Raw genomic sequence first — 22,107 nt, forward strand, 5'->3', positions numbered from 1 at the left:
TTGGCATTGTTGGTTTGGGCTTTGTTTTCGTTTTTTCTTTTTCATTTTGAAAATTAATTTGGGGATTACGAAAAATTATGCTCTGGCACGTTAATCGCTGGGATCTAAAATTTTCACATGAAGAAACAACACATGAAAATATTAAAGCACTCATCTTACGGACATGGATCCGAGAACTGTTTAATAGCAGTCAGTGAAGGGGTAACATTGTGCTTTTAATCTACAGTTTAAAAATAATGATTTGTATATCTACGTAGTAAAACAATAAAATTAAGAACAGAAACTGGTATTAGGAAACAGTGAAAATGTAATAATTAAACACATGATGCTTTTCAAAGCTTTATACTTAATGAGCCTAAATAGACACCTATGGTTAGGAGGGTCTTAAAAAAATAATAAAAAAGAGACTTATTTTCAAATTTTTTTTTCCTTTTCAATTTTTTTTACTATACTTATGCTTTGCTTTGGTGTTCTCTCTGCTGCCAACTTAATGCTTTAACAGTATGTTTATGCTTATGTTCTTTTCAAATGCTTGGCATTATAGTGAGATCTCATATCTTTCCTCAAATTAAATTTTGCTCCACATACTCCACATGTATACAGATGAACATCCCTGTGCTGCTCCAGTTGCTCATTATTTGGGAATATCTGAAAGCAGACCTGGCATATAGTCTCTCCAGCTGATAAGTGAGATATCATATGCCGTACATGGTCATGTTTTCGGAAGTTTCCTTGATCACAAATGGAACAGACATACCTGGCCATGCCTTTGTGCATATCATTGTGGAGCCTCAACTGGCGCTCTCTTAAGAACTGCTTCCCACATGTCTGACAAACAAACTGTTTTTCCTTGGTATGAACGGTATAGTGTTCCCGCAAGTGGCAACGCTGGTAAAATCCTTTCCCACAAAGGTTGCAGAAATGCTTCCGCCTGTGATCCCTCTCGTTGTCTTCCAGCATGGAGTTCTTGAACAGATCTTGCTCCAGGCAGTTTGACATATGTTCAACCACTAGGTTTTCAGTATCAAAACGCTGGCCGCAATTAGGGCACCGGAAAGGACAGGCAGAATGCTTGTATAACTGGTTTTTTTGAAGGCTGTTCATTTGGAAGTGACTATCCCTGAAGTCCTCTAGCATCTCAGCAAACATCATGTCCCTTATTTCTGACTGCTCCTCGGGGTTTTCTTCCAAGTCCATTTTCTCCTCAGAATTTCTGATCCCATTCATGGTCAGATCCTGGGGTTCTCCACAGGTCTGTGCATGATCCTGCAGCTGCTTGCCTTTGACCAGTATTTGACCACACTTGCCACAAGCACATATATTTTCTATGTGTTTGGATAAATAATGAGAGGACAAATCTTCCTCAGTGATTGTTAGCCCACAAAGTTCACAGGGAGCGTTCTCCACATCTTCCTGCACTGAAGGAGCCTTGCTGTTAAGGTGCCGAGGACTTTTCAAACACTTCCTTTCATCCTCATCCATGGACAAACGAGGCTTTAGAGTCTTCCGTGCGTTCCTCTTCTCTCTCATGGCTTCCTCGACATAGAATCTGTAAAGTGGCTCCTCCTGTTCATCATCTAGGTCGTCGTTGTCAGAAGACTCGTTGCAGTCTTTATCTGCCACCTTGATAATATTAAAATCCTTCAGCTCATCTGTAGGATTGTCCTCTGGCTCCACCTTGATGATAATCCTCTTCCTCTCAGAGGCTCTACTTCCTTCTTCACCTGATGTCTCAGAGGCAACCGTGCTGCTTTTTCTGCTCGTGATATTTGACACGGGAGACGAGGAATCATCCGCAGCCTGGTTCGAGTCCCCCTTGTATTTTTCTGTCTGTGTGGAGATCATTTTAGAAGTAGAGTTCTTTTCACTAAAGTCTGTTTTCTCAGCACTGTAGTACCTGGCACTTTGGTAGGAATGCCTGTTGGTGCATGTTAGCACATGCTCATCCAGTAGCTTTTCACAGCTAAAACTAAACCCGCAGCTGTCGCAGGTGAAGCTCCTTCCAAACCGGCGCGAGTGTGACACGCGCTCCTTCGTGTGAGAGAATTTGGACGTGGTGCTTTTTTTGCAGACATCAAACAGTTGCTCAGGGAAGCTGTTGAGCTGCAAAGTTTCTTCCTCAGGCTCTTTGTTATGGGATGTATTTACCGTTGAACTTGGTGGCTCCATGCCCCACCTGTTCGCTTCGCTGCCATTTCTAGCAAGTGCGTCGTCATACATTCTCACACCAAATATCATTTTACTAGTCTGGGTGCTAGAAGCAGGAGATGAACATTTTAAATTAGATGAGTCTGTATCCTGTATATCTTCTAGACACTCAGGTACGTTATATAGCTGTAAGTAGTTCATGGCCACTTTAAATTGTTCAAAATTGGCAGGGGCTGTCATAATTTTTCCTAAATACATGAACTGTAAAATAAGATCAAAGCATTCAGCACTAATCTTCATGTTGCTTAGATTCAGCTGGGCTGTAGTGTTCTGATGGTTCATAAAAAACATCCTAAAATAGGCGCTGCAGGCAGCAAGGACTGCTTTATGTGCTTGAAAATAAATATCATCGATAGCGATGCAGCAGTCGCACAGAAAGCCCCACTCTCTCTGCTTGTTTAGCTGCTGAAGGACATAGTTGCTATGGCTGGTTTTTGCCATCTTGTACTTCGATTACAGCCCTGCATAAAGAAAAAGGTATCTGTTAAATCACGAGCACAAAACCCAAAGCCTACTTCAACGCAGGGAGGAACTGCCATCTCTTTTCTCTCTAGATCTTCCTATTCTGCCAGTCTGTGGTACAGCTTCCTGTCTGGAGATCTCTGCTGGTAACTACTTACGAATATTGATGTCAGTGAAAACATCCATAATTCCATGTGCTCACCACTAGACTTACAAAACTAGTAAATTAATAAACTTAACCAGCACACATGTCAATCAGAGCTGCTGGAATATAAATTAGAAAATTTTTCTCAAAGTCCTACAGCCAAGGTTTTCAGATACAAATTCTGAATGCAGAACTTCAAAAACTTCACAGGGTAGACTTCTGTAAGATGGCCCCAGGACAACAACTATACAAAGTAAGCTGGCTGTCAGAAACCACTCTTCAGTCTCAACTTGCCTTTTTACCTGTCAGTCCAACGGGCACATGATGCAACACACACTGGAAACCAGGCCAGGCTCAAATCCTTCCCTCCCCACTAAAGGAGACAACAGAGCACCCACACAAGCTATTCCACTCCTTCTGCTCTTTGTGGCAGCTGAGGGACCATCTCAACCTTCTCTGCAAGGGGTCCTGCAAACCAGGAACTGCAAACTCGAACGCCTCCTCAGCAGGAGAGGGCAGCCGGGCTGTGGTGGCACGTCCCACATTCGAGCCCGCTGCAGATGGTGACCAGGCGAGCTGCATGACAGCCACAGGGACTGCAGAGGCAGGAAGTGGTGCACGCCGTGCCTCCAACCGCTCTCAAAACCACTCGTTCAGAGCTCAAATGTAACCAAAACACGTAGATGGGAAACCGGACAAAGAAAAACTCAGCAATGGAGAACTGAGAGAGCCAGCAAGCCAGAGGTGGAGCCACGGTGAAATGAAGCCTCGGCAAAGACTGGAGACAAATGTCTGCCAGTGCTGAGGGTTGCTCTATGTGAAAGGAATAATCCGTCCTCGAGAGGAAAGAGGAAGCAAACATCATGGTTTACGTTAACAAAAAATATCCAGAAGAAATGTGCTGTACACAGGAGGTGTGAGTTTGATTAAAGACAAACTTCACCAAGTGTGGCCAACACCTAGTCACGACTCGCTGTGGAAAACCTCGACTGATACACATAAGCTGTTCTAACTGCACAGGCTGAGGGGGTGAGGAACCAGAAGAGGGTATAGAGAACACCCTAATTGAAATGAAAAACAGTTCATTTCAAAAGCAGTAATGAGGATTCTTAACATTTTGAAAGGTTATTGCAAACAATGCAAATAACTGTAAGAGGTTTGTACAAATAAAGTACAGGCCAGCAAATAATATATACTTAAGGGCATTTTATGACTCAATGAAATGCATGGATTGATTTGCAACCACTCTTTCAACTGTCCAAAATTTAAACACAATACACACATAACTGCTCCATTTTTCTTCTTATTTTCCTAACAGCTTATATCTCCTAGGGGGGAAAATGGGTAGAGAAATTAAATTCCACAATTAGCGTTGAATTTGCAAGTCATAGGCGTTGCCTGGCTTGTTAAGCAGCAAACCTAGCATTAAGTCCCCGTTCTTCATTCCACAAAGGACTGCCACAGCAGGCTCCTAAGCTCTCAAGAAAAGAACATGCTCACCCCACCCAGCAATATTCCCTACTGCCAACTCACACAGCAGTTCCTATGGATCACCACCAGCACAAGATCTTGTGTGCCAACAGGAACCTTGAGATTCGGGTTGAACTACAGTGATGATGAGCATCTGAATGGCAGCTGCTCTTCTCTCTCTCCTCTCCTCTCCTCTCCTCTCCTCTCCTCTCCTCTCCTCTCCTCTCCTCTCCTCTCCTCTCCTCTCCTCTCCTCTCCTCTCCTCTCCTCTCCTCTCCTCTCCTCTCCTCTCCTCTCCTCTCCTCTCCTCTCCTCTCCTCTCCTCTCCTCTCCTCTCCTCTCCTCTCCTCTCCTCTCCTCTCCTCTCCTCTCCTCTCCTCTCCTCTCCTCCTCACCCAGAACTCCAGGCTAGCACCCTGCCATAATAATTCTCAGATTGGTTTGGCCCAGTGATGTCCACTGCAGAAATGCAACTCATTGCATGGAATTCATTTCTCTTTTTTATTAACTTGCACAGCGGTGGCTTTGAAAGTAGGAAAACCTCTGAAACAACTCCTCATCTTTTCTACAGTAACTCATTATTGTTTGTGTCACTGAATGATTTCAGACATTTCTGTGAAGAACAGCAAAGCTCTTGACATCAAGTAATAATAAAAGTGCACTTCATATTCTTCCAAGTGGTAACGTGTTTTGGATTTGAGGCAATTCATTAGATGCTTAAATGTAACTCAATCTATTGTATTAAGAATGGCAGCTGCATAATGATAAAGAATTAACTTCAACTTCCACGTTCTGAGAGTGAAAACCAATGAGAAAATGAGATGATGCCATCTAAGGCACCACTGGCCTCTTGGTGTGGCTTCCAACACAACAAGAAAAGGCTCAGGCGAGCTCATGTTAACTTCCCCATCCTCATAAAGTGGCAAGTTCTAAATGTTTAATTGTGGTTTTTTTACACTAGAAATACTCCATTGTGTCCTCCAGTAGAAAAACAGCAATACAAGCAGCAAGCCTGTACAAAACAGGTGGTCACAAACTGTCTGGAGGCACCTGCAGATGGGGTCCTTCCCAGACAGTGGGAACAATGAGTGACAGCACACAAACTCACCTTTTTCAAGTCTTCTTCTTTGAAAATGCTAAAAGATATTTCTCCTTTTGACAGGAGGATCAACACGTGGATCCTGACATGCAACAACGACCCACTGGCAATGACACTCAGGGAAAAATCACTCAGGGAAAAAAGGGTGGAGCATCAGACTACTAGAGCAGGATGGCAAGGTTTGGGATTTGACATGTACTCGGTCTCTACCACGGCAATATTACATCTAGGTATTAAAACAGAGTGCATGAGGTTATTTATGTAAATGAAAGTCCTGGCATCATCCTTCTGGATGCTGTATTAACCTGCTGGATGTGACTTCCCACCACGAGAGCCTGTGTCGGGCTGTTTAAAACTTCAACACATTTCAACCAGCAATGGCAAAACTTTCCTTCTGAAACCTTGGACTGATTACTTTTTGTTCCTCCTCCACAGAAAAGCTCAGCCAAAACGGTTCCAAAAATAAGGCTAAGAAAAAGATTTCATGTCTTCAGATTATTATTTTTTTAATTTAGAAATTAAAAGTTTCTCTTCCAAAATCTTTGAGGAGACACTTTATGTGGGAGAAAGTGTTATGTCTTAGATATGTTATCACAATATAAAAATCTGCCTGAATTTGGCAAAGCTATATGCTTTAGGGGGAGAAGATACAAATTATCAGTTTATTCACACTTAAGACTTTTGTTAGTTATTAAAACTTCAGATTACAACCTCACTGAGAATATTTCATCCTCTTGCAGCTGCTTAGCACACAGGGGCCTGCCTGAGCCATCCGCAGTGAAACCCCCTTTTGCACAGAGCTCTGCCATGGTTTTAAACTACAAAAGGTTTCATTCAGATAGAGGGAAGAAATTTTTTATTATGAGGGTGTTGAGACACTGGCTCAGATTGCCCAGAGAGGGGTGGATGCCCCATCCCTGGAAACACTCAAGGCCAGGCTGGACTGGGCTCAGAGCAGCCTGATTCTGCTGATATCCCTGCTCAGTGCAGGGGGCTTGGACTAGATGGCATTTAAAGATCCCCTTCCAACCCAAACCATTCCATCATTCTGTGTGCCACCTCCACAACGTGAGAGCTGATAGCAAAGCCTCCTGGAGACTGCTCCTCAGCATGTCTCAGCTTCCCTTGTGGTAGCTGATGGAGGAGATGCCCAGTTCTGCCTGAGGGAGAGCCAGAGCCAGGAGGAGATGCAGAGAAAACACAGGGGGGTTGGGAAATGTAAGAAGGATGTGATGGAAACCCCCTGAAAATCTGGAGAGAAGAAAAGGGCAGGCTGGGAGCACAGTGCTGAGCCAAGAGAAGGGCAGTGGGATTAGGAAGCAGCAGTGGGAATTAAAAATGGGTGCAATGAGGGTCTAAATGGTGGAGGGAAGAAGCCTCTTGGGCAAGGGGCTGGGAAGAGTCAGAGTGCAGGGCCTAGGGCAGAAGGGGCAAAAAATACAGACAAGCTCTTTCTGGGGAATGGATGGAAAACAATTACAGCATTCACGCCCTCAGAGCAGGAACTGCATCCCAATTCCCAATCCTGCCATCCCTCTGCCATCAACAAGCACGACAGGCTTGCTGACAAACTCCTTCCCAACAAGAACAGGCTCTCAGAAAATGGTAATTCATCATTATTTTGTTACTTTAATTGCTAAAATGGTAGCAATGTGCATTTATCACTCATGTGGGTGGATCAGTACTGCAAACTATTTTTGAAGTTTGCTTTAGAAAAAAAAAAACAGGTATTAGAATGAAAGCAGGTCTTTTTACAGAAAATTCAAGGTATATACATATATTATGTATATATCATAGTATATTCTTCCACCCCTCTTACCAAAATTTCCCTTACTCAGCACATCCTCTGGATCTGTCCAGGCCTGGATCTGAGCAGTACAAGACAAGATCCCTGCTCATTTGGCCAAGCATTTGGAGGATGTGAAGTGAATGAGGTGGGGGACAAAAAGGAGGATCTCACAGCAATGAACACTGCTTAGAGAACATCATCCCATTGCTGTCAATGCCAGAACAAGTCATTTCAACTTTTCTGGTTTGTTTTGGGTTTTTTTAAAATAAGACTGGGTTGCACTTTTTGGCTGTCCAATTTATTCACACAGGCAAACACCAGTGGTGGCAACTGAGGCTAGTGGGAGCTATCCTCTGTCTGTGTTAAACACCAAGTATCTTGGAAAATTAAAGCTCCCTGCAATTTGTTAATCCAAAGCTTTTAATTGTTTCTGATCCTCTTTTTCAAAGACAGGAGAATCACCAGCCACTTGCCCAGTGGACTAGCACACTTTGTGAAGCATCCAAATCCTGGAGGCACCAACCTCACAAGTCCACAAGGAACCCAAGTAACTCCATCTTCCGCAGTGATTGATTTGTGCAGTGAAAGTACCACAGGCCACATTCTAAGTAAGACTGAATGATGCAGAGGTATTCTGGGAAAATGTGCTAGAAAAGCATCTGATATGAAAATGAAAACTGGAACTATTTGACTTGGGTATTTTCAGTTGTTTTTTCAAACTCCAAATCTCCATATGCATTTTATTTTTCTAGTAAATACTTTTACACAGCCACACTTTGATTCAAGCTACTTGTTTGCCACCAGACTTTTCTTTTGAGGCACCACTTAGATACTATTAAGATGTGACCATGAACAAGTTTAAGTTGCACTACTACACTAACCAATTATGTTGTTTGTAAGTCTGCTAACAAGAAAAAACGGGTATTTACTACAGCTCCATGCCATCATTTCCTCACACTCAAAGTTTTCTGAGATGTTTTAAAACAAAAGAAATAAAAAAAAAAAAAGTCCTCAAGCAAAGAAGTAGTGAAGTTCTTTTGCTAACTTGTGTCTTTAAAACAGACATACCACAAGGTTCAGAATTCAGGAGCCTTTCGGCTCCTAAAATTAGTAGGTGGTTTTCAAAACCCGGCATTTCCACTGCTGAGCAGGCAAAAACATAGCGCTTACATGCTTAGTTACTGGCTGCTTTCCTTGGGAAATGAAGAACAGGCTGGACAAAAGTGTAATAAATGAGTGGAGAATTTGGTGCTAATAGAAAATGAGACTGGAAAACCTCAAGCAAACAACGCCCAGCTAGCCAAAAAACAAGCGCACGAGGATCAGAAAGCAAATCCCCCGTCGCCATCTGTCTCCATACCCCACCCTGCTGTGGGTTCCCAACAACTCTTCCCCCTAATTTTGCCATTGTGGTCAGATCTACCAAAAAGCCTGGATTCCTAAATGACAGCATTGACATGCTGCAGAAAATCCTACAGAACATGTATAAATTCTCCACACAACACCCTAGAACTTTATGTGTTTGGCTGCTGCACTGACCATGGAGCTGCTGAGAGGCTACAACTTTTACCTAGATACACTCAGTAGGAAGCCACAGAGATTGCTCTGGGTGCCTCAGTTTACACAAACACTGAAAAAACAGCAAAGAACTTGGGCCAGATGACAACTGACCACATCAACAGCGAGTATGGATCAGTTTGCATTGCAAGCATAGCCTTGATCATAAATTAAAACAGCTATGGAAATTCCATGTGCTGCCAGGGAAAATGTAATTAAGCTCCATTATTCAGGCTGTGAAGGACTAAAGGTATAATTTATCCTCCTCTCACAGCCCTTCCAACCCCCTGCCTTCCAGGCATGCCAGTTGGGAAGATGATTCCAAAGAGGCCGATACTCAGCTTCAGATACATCCTGATGGCTGAATCAACTCATTTTAAACACACTCCTGGACAATGTACAGGAACAAGTTCCATGGCACTTGGGCTAGATTTGAAGCAGGGGAGGATGCTCCAAAGCCTCCAGCATGAGCTGTCAGAGCTCCTGGATGCCCTGTTCTCCACTGCTCAGCCAGCATTTCTCTGCTGATTCAGCATCCATGCCCACAAATGGGAAACAGATATCAAACTTAAGCATGTTATGCTTCTCAACTGCTAACTGAAAATTAGTTAAGATACATTACATGGTCTTAAGTTAGAACACTCCTCGAAAGACAAGGAATACAGCTTGACAGAAAAAAATAAAACTGAGTTTGTGCTAAAGCCCCATCTCAACTTCAAACAACTTTAGATCAGATCCAGGGAGAAGTCTTTGAGGGATCTTACGTAGTCCTTTAAAGTAACTTGCTAGCCACAAAGGTTGACCCTAGAAAGTCACAATTATCTTTTATCTGGCACCTTTACAGTTGTCAGGCAACACAGTAATGATATGTTTGAAAGAAACAATTAGTGGGGAAAAAACCTGTGACACCCCATTTATGCTTTGCAGCAGAAAAGATAAGCCTTTTCATCTCAGCTCTCTGAGTTACACCAACTTTCAGCTTCTGGAGGCATCTTGGTGGTTTAACCACATCTTGAGACCCTCAAATGAAGGCACAGGTGCCTTCCAGGAAAGGATCCTTGGCTAAATACAGGTTGGACTTAGGTGTTACAAGTTGCTGGATGCACATGAATGAAGCACAGTAACTTGTGACACACAGATCGGACTGCAGGTTTTCTTGACTCTTCCTGGTCTTAAATGTTTCACATTTTACTTTCAGCATACTAAAAATAAAAATAAGGCTGCTAAGATCTCCATCCAATGAAATAGGTCTAGTATGGGGGAAAACAAAGCAACAGCCAGTGAATTCTGGAGTTTTGCAGTGACACTGTGTGCACAAATTAAAAATTACCAGACCAATTTGAGGATATAAACGGTCCTCATGCAAATTATGTCAGCTGTTGTGCCCACACACTGTGTCAGCAGCAAAACTCTTCGGGTGAGGGTGTTTACCATTCCCAAGCAAAGGCAGGGCAGCATAACCCAACTGCTGAAGAACCACTGCCCAAACTGAAAAATGAACACATGGCTGCTCACTCTACATGTGTGTGAGGTCCAGAACAACTCTAGTAAGAGGCCCAGCTGTGGCAACTAAGAGAAAGGACACTGGGCTTTTATCAGGAACCTTTTCATTATCTCAGTTCTGAGCAGCTATTCTATTTCCATCCAGCAGGTAAATCGCTATTGCAGATTTGGATCCATCCTGGATTTTCAGGGGTTTCCACTGTCAGCAAGTACAGAATTCTGTGAAAGAAGCAGCCGCTCACATCCAAGTAAGAAAGCATCGAAAAACCCAAATCCCTGACTGCCATGAGCACTCTCAATGTAATCGCTGCTAATTCCCGTGCCAGTGACAACAGGGGTTGAGTCTGATGAAGGGAAAGACTTGTGCAAGCAGAGCTGAAGCATCTGTTAAGCCTGTGATCTTATTCCACACAAAACTTTCAAGCTACTAGGAAGAAGTGGCTTCTACTACTTCTCTGAGCTTCCCACGCAGCACCAACCCACATCTTCATTACCTGCATCCAACCCCCCTTCCAGTGGGTGCCAGCTGGTTCCCTGCAACCTCAAACATCAGCAGAGTGCAACTAATACTACTTGTTATTCCTCCAGGTTTTCTGGCCAGTCATCCAAAAATCTCTCCACAAATCTTGTCAGCTCGCCGTGCTGCTGCTGCTGCCGAGGAAAATCTCTGCAGCCGCTCGCGTTTGGCCGGTTTTCCCCACGGCCAGATGGTCCCAGCGCCTCTCCCCCGCTCGCCATGAAAGCTCAACTTGTAATTCGGCACAAACGAGAAGCCCGCATCCCCCTGTTCACGGCTGCTCTGTGGGTTTTTCCAAGAGCTGTAATGAGGAATGTTAAACAAACACCTTTAATTAAAGGAATGTTTGTTTAGTGTAATTAAATGCCTAAGGAACACCGCACTGTTGCAACCCCGGATGGTTTTGCAGTGCTGTACCTTGCGATACTCGAGTGCGAGGGAAATAATGCAAGCAAATGACAACCTGGCAGTAAACACCCAAATATTAAGCAGCATCCAAGCCATGCTACCCGTTTACCGACGCCTACGTGTCAAGAGGAACCGGCACTCCTGTATCAGCTGAAACAGAGTAAACTTGAGAAACTGAGTTACAAAAAATTCTGAAAAAGAGAGAGGAATAAAACCCCAGCCGCAAACTCACAGCCGTTTTCAGTCCCATTTCCTCTACTCTCTTCAACTACCTTTCTATCCGGGCAGGAAAGAGGAGTCCTTTGAAGAACAAGACTTTCGACACCGCTCCCGGAGCGGCAAAGGGCTTGTTTTTTATGTGACAAAAGTATTCCCCTTCCTTTCCAGCCGCCTCCACGGCGATCCAGCACACTGCCAGCCCCGAGTGAAACCCAAGTCTCCCGCCTGGCAGGGTGGAGCATTCCCTCCGGGCTGCAGCTCCGCTCCGTTTTTCGCTAAACTACCGCAACTCGCTCGAAGTTTTGGGGCGTTTATTTTGTGCAGACAAAAGGCAGAGAAGCGGCGGGACCCACCGCGGGGGCCGGGGCCGGGCGCGATAGCGGCACTCGAGATGTTTACCGCGACTTCGAGCCCGGAGCCACGCGGGTGCCGCGGTGCCCTTCCCCTGCCCGCCTCTCGCCCCTGCACCTCCCTAGGCCGCTTCTCGCTCTCCAGCGCGGTATCCCCCGACCCCCGCCCCGCAGGTGGAGCGCGCCCGCCGCGACCCCCGGAGAGAAGGCGGGAGGGCAGGAGGGAGGGAAAGAGCGAGCCGGAGCCGCCGCCGCGGCGCCGCCGCTCGGCCCCCGCGCAGTCCCCGCGGCGCCGCTCCGCTCCGCGCCGTGCCCTGCCCGGCCGCCGGGCGCAAGGTCACCGCGCCGGCCGCCGGCCAGGCACCGGCCGCGGCTGGAAAGCCCCTACCTGGCAGCGCCGCCGCCACTATGGCGGGCCGCGCCGGGCCACGCCGCCGCTCGGCACTTCCCACCTCCCGCCGCCGGCGGAGCTGCGGCCGCCTCCCGCCTCCTCCTCCCCGGGTCCCGGCGGCGGCCCCCGGGCCCCGCTTACCGCGGCGCGGGGAGAGGCGGCGGCCGCCGACGGGGAGCTGTGCCCGCGCCGCTCCCGCCGCTGCTGCTGCTGCCGCTGCCGCCGCGGCTGCAACAAAGGACTTCCGCCCCGCCGCGCTGCCGCTGCCGCAGCGCCGGCTCCGCCGCGACCGCACGGAGCCGGACCCCTCCCCTCGGCGGCCGCGGCTCCCGGCGCCGCCGCTGCCAGCGCTGCTGCGCCGCCGCCAATGCCGGGGCCCGGCGGGCGGCTCCCTGCCGCGCTCCGCTCTCCTCCCATGCCGCCGGGGACGCGGCGCGGCGCGGGCTGGCGCTGCCCGAGCCCCCGGCTCCTCCCCGAACTCCGGCGGAGCCCCCCGGAGCCACGGCGGGGCAGCGCCCACCGGGACCCCGCGCCCGGCCGGGCTGTCCCGCCTCGCTGCCCTCCCGGCCCCCGCCTGCCGCCCCTTCCCCGCGCACCCGGGCTCGCCGCAGGGAGCGGGCGGTCTCTGCTTTCCCCCGAACCAGCCGGCGCCGCTGCTAACGGGAAGGCTCCGGTCACCCGCGTGGGTGTCCGGCGATGGAGTGTTGTACCCGCAGCCCCGCGGCCCCCGCGTGGGACAGCTGAACGGCGAGAAAACCACTGCAAGCTGCGTGAGAAAGTATTTCCTTCTCGCTGCAATTTCACACGTTAATACCTCCGCCCTCCCTCCTGGAGCTTCACGGTGATGCAGGAGCACAGGGCTGGCAGCCACCGCCACGTTCTGTCACAAATCCCGAGGCCAGCGCTTTTTCTCATCCTTCCAGGAGCTGTCCCAGGCACTCTTCCCACAGTGTCTGGACCTCCCCTGTCTGACAACCTCCAGCCTCTCCGGAACTATCCCATGTGAGTAAGTGGGATTTCCGGCCCCCCTGCGATCTGCCGCAGATCTGAGGGAAAACATAAGCCAGGTCAGGCTTTCCTCCAGGTCTTGCCACTTGACTTTTCCACCCCTAAAGTGACATTTGTCATTCAGCACAAGCATTTTAAGTGTTTAATCCGCACAGCTCCATCACTCAGGTTCTGGAGATATCATTGTTTTTATGTTGCTGCAACTGAGATCCCTCTAAGTATCTGGCAAGCCAAAGGGGCAACTTAATCATAGCAAAAATAAGAGATTTCATTACAAATCTGAAAATGGCAAAAGGAACAAAAAAAGGCAACAAAATAAAATGCCACAATGAGCCAGTATCCATTCCTGGCTTCAGCGACACCCAAGGTTTTCCTCAAGCAACCCTCCTTTGTGCAAGCTAACATGACAAACCCAACTATCACAATCCTAGTTTCCAAATGGAGGATCAGCCCTTCCTTCTGGGTCTGTCTGGGGGTTTTCTAGCCACTACAGAATAAAAGCAGAGCTTTCAAAATATGTCTTTCAGAATGTGTCAAAAAAAAAATCCCCATTTCCCCTCTCACTGTGCTTCAGCCTTGCCTCAGGGGTGTGTAGCAAAGGAAGAAAACCTCTGTGGCTGTAAAACACCAGCTCCCACAGAAGGTGGAGGGACCCCCACATCACAGCTACGTTGTAGGTTTTCCTGTTTAGGAAGTTAAATAAACGGCCTCCATAAGCCAACAGAGTTTTTCAGGTTTTCAAATTGCACTGAAAAGTTGCTTCTCATATGGTTCAAGAGTCTTTTTATTCCTGCTTCTCTTTACACCTCAGGGCAGCACAAAGAGCGCCCATGAGGGGCTTGTGCAGCCTCTTGCTCTGTCCCATGTGTGCCACACCAGGAGCTCCTGGCACCTCCAGTAAGGTGGGGCACAAGGCAGACCCCCTTCCTCATCACCCCTGTTCCCTCACTGCACTCCCACCACACTTACCTTTCCAATTTACTCTTTTTTTTTTTTTTTTTTTTTTTTAATTATTATTTTCTGGCCACAGAGGAGTAGGGAGCAGAAACACCCATGGAGAGAGCTGTGATTATATCCTGATGTCTTTCTGACCCACCAGCATAGGCTGTGTCACTTTGTATTGGCTGAGGTGAGTGATATCATTGCCTGTGTTTTACAGCAAAACACCAAATTTCATTCCTCACCTCTGTTCTCATCAGTTTGGCTCTGGTTTCTCTGAAGCTCTTCAAAGTCGTCTTTGGACCAGAGTCAACCTAAATAACATGTAAATAATTAATCATTTAAATAAATAACATGCCATCTGCAAATAGTAACTCACTCTGTACGCAGGTTAATAAATATGTTAAAGAACCCAAAACAGAGTACAAAACCCTGAGCCACCTACTGCCAACCTCTTTTGGGGAAGAAAAGTGGCTACTGATATTTATAGGAGCAGCAGCATTATAGCTTTGTGATCTCTCAATTCTGCTGCTGCGCAAACACAGAAGGGAAAGACCGTCCCTGAGTCCTGTGAACTTTATATTTAAAACAGAAGAAATGAAACATAAGGCAATAGAAAAGATAAAGCTGTGCTGGTCAGTGGGATAAGCAGCAAACACATGGATGAAAATGCTTTGGAGCCTACAGTCTGTCTTCTCTCAGCCCATCTTCATCATCCACCCAGGCTCAGGCTGCCTGGAAACAGCCCCATGAGCTGATGCATTCTGGTGGCCAGGGGCATTATTTGCCTTAAATATTGAAGAATTGCAGTTATGGGGATGCAATAAGAAAATGGACTACAAACTATCAAATGCTGAGAGGAAACCAGGAGGGATGATCCGAGGCACTGAATGTCTTCTGCAGAGGCCCTGAGTCAGCAGAGATGCCGTGGAAGAGGTGGGTGTGACAGATCTTGGAAACTGCACCAAAACCATGGCAAAAGCACACAAACAGTGATTTTCACTGCCTTTTCCGGCTAGAATAACAACGTGTGAATATCAAATTAACCTGGTGGCAGCAGGACGCTGTGTGGACTGGAAGTTTGAACAGGTCTAGAACGCAGTCTGGTAGCGTTCATCGGAAAGGCCCCTCAGAGGTTGTACCGAGTGCCGGGGCGGAGGGTGGGGCTGAGGGGACCCTCGGAGGGGCTGCTGCAGGCCCGGCAATCGCGGCCAGGGTGGGAGCGCTGCTGTGCCTCCTCCTCTGCTGGCACCTCACCCTGCACAGCTGCTCTCGCCTAAAATAACCCTGGTTTAACATCAGTGAGCGACTGCGGGAGGGCAGGCAGAGGAATGGTGCGTCCTCAGGACTCGCGGTGGTTAAAGCAGCGCAGAGGCCGCGCACATCGGTGAGGAAGCCAGATCGTGTCTCCTCATCCATTCCCACCAGCGGCCAGACCGGGGAAGCTCCTTTTACTTTTTTTATTTTCTGAAAAAAAACAAAAAAACCAAAAAACAAAACAAAAAAACACCACAAAACCCCAACCCAGCCCAAACCAACAAACATCCCCCCACCCGCTTCATGCCGAGAGCTGAGGCGCTCAGCAGACTACGCTGGGTGATTAAGAGGCCAAGTCCTCACAACGCGGGGGGACGTCTTTTGCCAACGCACGGGAGGACACGCAGCCTCAAAAAAAAAAAAAAGAAAAAAAAAACCCACCAAAAATCCCCAAAACAAAACAAAAAAAACAACCAAAAAGGCCCCCCACCCAAAAAAAAAAACAAAACCAAAAAAAACCCCACGGGGCTGCACGGGCTCTTTCCCTGCCTCGCACAGGAGCAGGGGGAGCGGTGCCGCCCGCAGCCGCGCAGGGGCCGCGCCCAGCGCCCCGCCGGGGCCGCGCCGAGGGCCGCGCTGGCGTTTCCCGGGAGCAGCGCGGCCCGGCGGGCCCGGCAGGAAGCGCGGGGGGGCAGCGCCCACCCCATCCGCCGGGCGGGCAGCGGGGGCGGGCGGTGGCGGCGCTTCCGCGCGGGTAAGCGGCTGCGCGGGCGCGGGGAGCCGCGGGGCCGGGCCGGGAGGGCGCTGCTCCCGGGCCGCGGGCGGGCTGCGCTCGCCGCCTCCCGCTGCGTGTCGTGTCCCCTCCCCCCCCCCCCCCAAAAAATAATTTTCCTCGGAGACAATAGCAGATATCAGGGTTTATTTGCGCAGGGGCCGCCGGCGGGGCGGGGCGAGGGCGGCTCAGCACGCACAATGGGGGCTTTGTTGGGCGCACAGGGCTCCTCTGTGCCGGGGCCGCCGGGCTCAGCCCCGCGCCCCCGTGCTCCCGCCGCGGCTGCGGAGCAGCGGAAAGCACCGCCAGACCAGAGGGAAAACGCGAGCCAGGTTTAAAGTTAGTGCTGACACCCCGCGGAAATTAGTTAATCAGCGGGAGAAGCATCTCTGAGTGTAGCTGGCAGATGGAAAAGTCCCCGAGAGGTCTTGAGCTCATTGATCGTGGGTTTGAGCATCAGCGGTGGTATCGGAAGGAGGAACTGTTACATTGGGGTGCAGGGACCATGCGGAGGAGGGAAGAGGCTCCGTGCCAGGCGTCCATCTCGTTTCGGTGGTGAGAAGTCAACATTTGAGCCTTTGGGAGCTCTCTGATTTCTTAATGAGATGAACATCTTGTTCCCTTGCTCCCAGGCACACCATGGATACCACCGGCCACAGCGTCCTCCTCCTCCAGCAGCTGAACATGCAGCGGGAGTTTGGCTTTCTGTGTGACTGCACAGTTGCCATTGGAGATGTTTACTTCAAAGCCCACAGAGCGGTGCTCGCTGCTTTTTCAAACTATTTTAAGATGATATTTATTCATCAGACGAGGTAAGAACACACAGCTCTTCTCCTATCCTTTGACTACTCTCAGCATTCTGCTTTTTCTTTTTTCTAAAGATATAAAAGTCTAAAAGAGTATAAATGGGAATGTTAGATGGGTTGAGATTATTTTCCTAACCCAGCATAGGCCTTGGCTCCCTAAACAATCCCAATCCAGAATGTGCTGCCCTTTAAAATCACTTTCTTAGCCAGCATATGGCAACATCAGCCCCTGCACTTTGGAGATGAGACATTTGTGTGACCAGATAAATCAAGCATGTGAGTACCACCATCTTCCTGCAGTGAGGACCTTGCAGATTTGGAATCCAGGGATACCCTGGTACCTCCTGCCCATATGCAGTATGTACTTTGCCTTAGGTTGTAGTCAAGCTTGCTGGGTGAGACTGTCCTTTCTGGCAGGATCCACAGGCTCGAAACAATCGAGAAGCTGTGGCCTTATCACAGTTCTGTGCTTGAGACTCTCGGAGATAAGGGCTGAGACTGAGATCATCAGTTCATTTCAAGCTGTTGTTCACATGCTTCACCTGGCCAGGTCAGGAGTGGTTCTGCAGGTATAACAACAGCAGTGGCAAGGTCTGGCCTCTGACCTGGGCCTGGCTGCTTGTAATGGATCAAACCCTTCTTCATTCCCCTTCCTTTCTGAGGATCGTGGCCTCCAGCCCCTCTGCGAGATAACCTTTAGGATCAGCTGCATCGGCCCTTGGCTGGAAGTGAGATGAGTTAACTGCCCTTCCCCTGGATGTTGTTTGCTGACACCTAAATGCAATGCTCATAAAGATTACACAGTACTGGCAGCTGAATTTATTACTTAAATAGATGGAGTGGCACACACTGGTGATGCACAGCTTGCATGGCATCGCTGCGGTGCCGTGTGGCTGCAGGGGAGGGACGGGGTGGCCAGGGCTGGTCACCTGCACCAGCCTCAGCTGCAATGGTGCACATGGTCTTCGGAATCACAGGGATAAGCGCAGGCTCAGGCACTTGGCTTTGCAAACAGAGCTGCTGCACTTCTGCAGGGCTTGGCAGGGAGCGCTGCTTGTAAAAGCGCTCTTACAGCAAATGGGCAGGTAATGGATCAGGATTTGGATCCCTGTATGTGCCTAATCATCTGTTTTGTTTCAGCGAGTGCATAAAAATTCAGCCTACAGACATCCAGCCTGACATATTCAGTTACTTGTTACATATCATGTACACTGGGAAAGGGCCAAAGCAGACTGTCAGCCAGAGCCGGCTGGAGGAGGGCATCCGCTTCCTGCACGCAGACCACCTCTCCCACATCGCCATCGAGATGAACCAGGCCTTCTCCCCGGAGCCCGTCCAGTCCTCCAACCTGTACGGGATCCAGATCTCCACGGCGCACAAGCTGGCCAAGGAGCGCCTGGGAGCCAAGGAGAGCCTGCCCAAGGCGGGCGGTAGGGCTGCGGCCCAGGGCGACCACCCGCAGCTGCAGCTGTCGCTGGCCATCGGCCTGGACGACGGCCCCCTGGAGCAGCAGCTCGCCCGGCCCTCGGCGCAGCCTGCCGCCCTGGCCAAGCCGGCCGAGGAGCGCCCCAAGCTCTCGGTTTCCATCAAGCAGGAGAGGTGCGACTCGGAGCCCGTGGTGTCGCAGAGCCGCGGCGCTCCCTCCCCCGAGGCGGCGAGCCCCGCCTTTGCCAAGGGCGGCCTCAAGGTGCACCTGTGCCACTACTGCGGGGAGCGCTTCGACTCGCGCGAGGGGCTGCGCCAGCACTTGCACAGCCACGTGTCGGGCTCGCTGCCCTTCGGCGTGCCGGCCTCCATCCTGGAGAGCGGCGACCTGGGCCAGGTGCAGCCCCTGGCGGAGGACAGGGAGCCTGGGGACGGCCATCGCCTCGGCGCCTTCCTCCTCAAGGAGGACGAGCATCAGCTGGAGCACCCCAGCTGCAGCGAGCTGGAGCCTCTGCAGATCGGGCAGCTCTCCCTCATCTCCAAGGACCACGAACCGGTGGAGTTGAACTGTAACTTTTCTTTCTCGAGGAAGAGGAAGATCGGCTGCACGGTCTGCGGGCGCACGTTTTTCCGCAAGAGCCAGCTGCTGGAGCACATGTACACGCACAGGGGGAAACAGCACAGGCTCAGCCGCTGCCAGCGGCTGGAGAGCCCCTCCACCCCCAGGTTCCACCCCTACTGTGACAGCGAGGGTGTGGGCAAGAGCTCCAGCTTGTCCCAAGACCACTTAGATGAATGCATACTGGAGTCAGATCTCATCCAGGAAAGCGTTGATACGATCCTGGTAGAGTAATTCTGCCCCTTCAGATGCTCAAAGTGGATGTTTTGGCATTCTCCACCTAGGGAGTGGCTGCTCTGTGCAGCTGATTTTCTTGAGCCACCATTCCCCTCACCTCTGAGATAACTGTGAAGGACTGTGTACTTTGATTTGTGTACTTGCTTTTTTTTACTTCTCTAACTTTTAAACTCAAGCTAATTACCATCTCAGTCCTTCTTGGAAGCCTCCATGTAACTCAGTTATGTTTTTCCTGAATGTGAACTTACTCCTGCTCTGCTTTACTAGAGGCTGTATTGCTGGGTGTGAGGTTTAAACATTGTTTAGTACTTTGTGTGGTGCCTAGGACTGTTTGTATTCCATAGAATTGCTCCTCTGAAACCAGATGGATGGAAGTGTAGAGGGAAATATGTATTGTGTTTCCCAAACAGTTTGTTTTTAATGAAAATAAATATCTCAAGGAGATGAATCCTGAAGTTCATGTTGTTCATGTAACTGCAGTTAATAAATCTCTTGCATAAATATTTGCAGGAGCCATAAGGCTGCTCTTTTCAAGGGAACTGGCAGTGTTGATGCAGGGGTGGCAAGCTTCATTTTGACAAGCCCTGGAGTCCTCATCTGTCTTCTAAATTTACTTTTGAACTCTAGGGATTTGCATGTGTTTTTCCTCCTTCCTAGTCCTCCCTCGTTCACCGCTACTGCATAGGCAAGGGCAGAATTTGATGCCCCTCTAGGACCATGTTCCATTATTGGACTGTCTTCTGTGCAGGGAGGAAGGAAAGCTGCAAACGAGTGTCCTCTCTTCTTTGAGAGGACACATACCCTAACTTAAGTCTTTACAGGACTAAATGCCACACACGTATTTTCTGAGTGAAAATGATTTCTGAGTTTATAAAAGTCTTGGAGTAAACACATTCCTAAATATTACAATCTGTATATTTGCTCAGAGCAAATACACAGCATGTTATTTTTTCTCTGTTTGCAGAGGCACTGTGAAATGGTAACATGCAAATGTTTTGCCTTTCATATAATCATAGAATTGTTTGTGTTGGAAGGGGCATTAAATAAAGATGATCTAGTTGCAACCCTCCTACCACAGGCAGGGACACCTTCCACTAGACCAGGTTGCTCAAAGCCCCATCCAGCTTTTCATTCATCACGAGTTATCTGAAGGGTAATATCCAAGAAGGGGTTAAAATTACACATATGCCTCTTGAATTCATAGTTTGTCCCTCCCTAGTTTTTCACCTGAAATGTCCCCACAGCCCTCAGAGATGCTGTTAATCTGGAGGCACGAAGAGGCACACCGAGTTCTTGGAGAGCAGAGGCCTCCTGAGCTGCTCCTGTAATCTCATTACCCAGATTTTGAGCAACTGCAGCTTCCTGCCAGTCCTGGCGGAGCCATCACTGCCTTTGGAAAGGGGGAGCCTGAACAATGGTGAGAACAGTTTGCTGTCAGAGCGCCTGCTCCAGAGCTCTTTGTAGTCAGGACTCTTGAGCTGTCTTTGATATTGTCCTGGAGCAAGAGCTGTAATTAAATCACTGCCGAATTAAAAGACCATCTGAGGTCTTTGTAAGGGTGGTTGCTGCTTCTTCTGGGAAGGGAGCTGCACACTCCGGAGGATGGATTTGCCACTGAGAGCTGCCAAATTGTGTTTGAAGACAAAGGGGCAAAACAACCAGTTCGTGAGCTTGCTGAGATGGTGTGGCAAAATGCAGGCTGTGGTTTGGGGTGTGCTTCCCTGCCAGCCCCAGTGCTGCTTTTGCTGCGTGTATCCATTAAAGCTGCTCTGGTGTGAACACATTTGAACTCTGCTTAAAAAGCTGTTCTTTAAAACAAGCAAACCAGCAGAACCCAGCCGACACCCAGGCCTGTGAATGCTGCATCTGAGCACGCAGCCATTCACACAGAGCATTTCCTAGCAGAGAGCCTTCTGCTTCTCTCCCAGCCTAACATCATCAGCTAAATCACATCCAGCACAGGCTGCTCATAACTGGGCAAATGCCCTCCGGCTTCCTCTGACCTCTATTTCTACATGATGGGCAAAAAAACAAGAAAGAAAAAAGAAAGGAGATATTTCGTGGTCATTCCTTATTTGTTTGTGACACTTTACTGAGTGGGCTAGCTTCTGTAGGTGCTCCTTGTTTCCCTCAGCTTCCTACATTTAATTTAAAAACAGAGAAGCATTTGCTGGGGTGGCTAGAGCTGTAGAGGGACTGAATATCTGCTATTCAGTCAGTAGATAAGCACCTCAGGTCGTCAAATAGGTGTTAACTTGCCTGAAGTAATTGTATTGAAAGTCAAAGGGCTCTTGATGTCTCTGCAGAGGTAACAGGGTAGTGGTAATAGAGCTCAGTACTGGGACAGCAGCAGGGACAGCAAGCAGCAGTGCCCAGGGCATCTCTGGGACACGCTGCTCATCCTCAGGTGCGTGGGCTGGACTGTTTTGTTCGCTTTTTGCCCGTTCAAATGGGAACTTTTATAAAAGCTGTGATCTCAGGTAAAAGAGCCAAACGTCACTCAGCTGTATGTCCTGTAGGAGTGACTCCATGGCACTGACTGCAAACACACCAGCACAGCCAAAATGAGACAGAAACCAGGGCTGTGCCCATGTCCCGTGTATCCTGGAAAAGATACAACTGTAAACAATTGTTTTCTGTTATCTTCACACCCCCTCTAAAGGTGTACTTTGGTTAACCTCTGTGGAACTGAACATCTGTGACATCAAACATCTGCCAAAGGCGCTTTTTTTTGCATCATTTGCAATACAAGAAATGCATTTTCAGCAGTTTTCTGCTGCAAGTGTTAAAGCACTGTTATAATTAAAGTAGCAGGAAAAGCTGGAGACAGAAATCATCAGCTCTGAGTTATATTAACATAAAAACATCATTTTCTCCAAGTCTCATGAATAGAAAATAATTTTACAGGGCAGTTACATTTGGTAAG

The 22,107-nt window shown here is 48.7% G+C and overlaps 2 protein-coding genes across 10 annotated transcripts in view; one reads left to right on the forward strand and one right to left on the reverse strand.

Annotated features, from left to right (window-relative positions):
* The window catches only part of ZBTB1 (zinc finger and BTB domain containing 1), a 56,579-nt gene extending 43,178 nt beyond the window's left edge, over nucleotides 1-13,401 (reverse strand). For 2 of the 7 annotated variants that reach the window (XM_063399524.1, XM_063399525.1), the window contains exons 1-2: nucleotides 12,260-12,530; nucleotides 758-2,669 (exon numbers count right to left, since the gene is read on the reverse strand). In XM_063399524.1, the coding sequence (XP_063255594.1) occupies nucleotides 758-2,649 (1,892 nt within the window). In that variant the 5' untranslated portion in view covers nucleotides 2,650-2,669; nucleotides 12,260-12,530. The other 5 variants (XM_063399520.1, XM_063399522.1, XM_063399519.1 and 2 more) reach the window with 5 other exon arrangements.
* A 2,509-nt stretch (nucleotides 13,402-15,910) lies between these two features.
* ZBTB25 (zinc finger and BTB domain containing 25) lies at nucleotides 15,911-19,629 on the forward strand. Of its 3 annotated transcripts, none has more exons than XM_063399528.1 (3): nucleotides 15,911-16,076; nucleotides 16,727-16,906; nucleotides 18,041-19,629. In XM_063399528.1, the coding sequence occupies exons 2-3, from the start codon at nucleotides 16,734-16,736 to the stop codon at nucleotides 19,176-19,178; spliced, it is 1,311 nt and encodes a 436-aa protein (XP_063255598.1). In that variant the 5' UTR covers nucleotides 15,911-16,076; nucleotides 16,727-16,733; the 3' UTR covers nucleotides 19,179-19,629. The 3 variants fall into 3 exon arrangements, with proteins under 3 accessions (XP_063255598.1, XP_063255599.1, XP_063255597.1); XM_063399529.1 differs by lacking the exon at nucleotides 15,911-16,076 and adding an exon at nucleotides 16,117-16,433; XM_063399527.1 differs by lacking the exon at nucleotides 15,911-16,076 and adding an exon at nucleotides 16,118-16,649.
* Nucleotides 19,630-22,107: the final 2,478 nt, after the last annotated feature.

This window comes from Prinia subflava, chromosome 5 (assembly GCF_021018805.1).
Source record: "Prinia subflava isolate CZ2003 ecotype Zambia chromosome 5, Cam_Psub_1.2, whole genome shotgun sequence".
Taxonomy (NCBI): Eukaryota; Metazoa; Chordata; class Aves; order Passeriformes; family Cisticolidae; genus Prinia; species Prinia subflava.

Coding starts and splice junctions, on each gene's coding strand:
- ZBTB25 (XM_063399527.1), top strand. CDS start 16,501: ATGGAAAAGTCCCCGAGAGGTCTTGAGCTCATTGATCGTGGGTTTGAG. Junction 16,650..16,726: donor GCGTCCATCTCGTTTCGGTG/GTGAGAAGTCAA, acceptor CCTTGCTCCCAG/GCACACCATGGATACCACCG. Junction 16,907..18,040: donor ATATTTATTCATCAGACGAG/GTAAGAACACAC, acceptor GTTTTGTTTCAG/CGAGTGCATAAAAATTCAGC.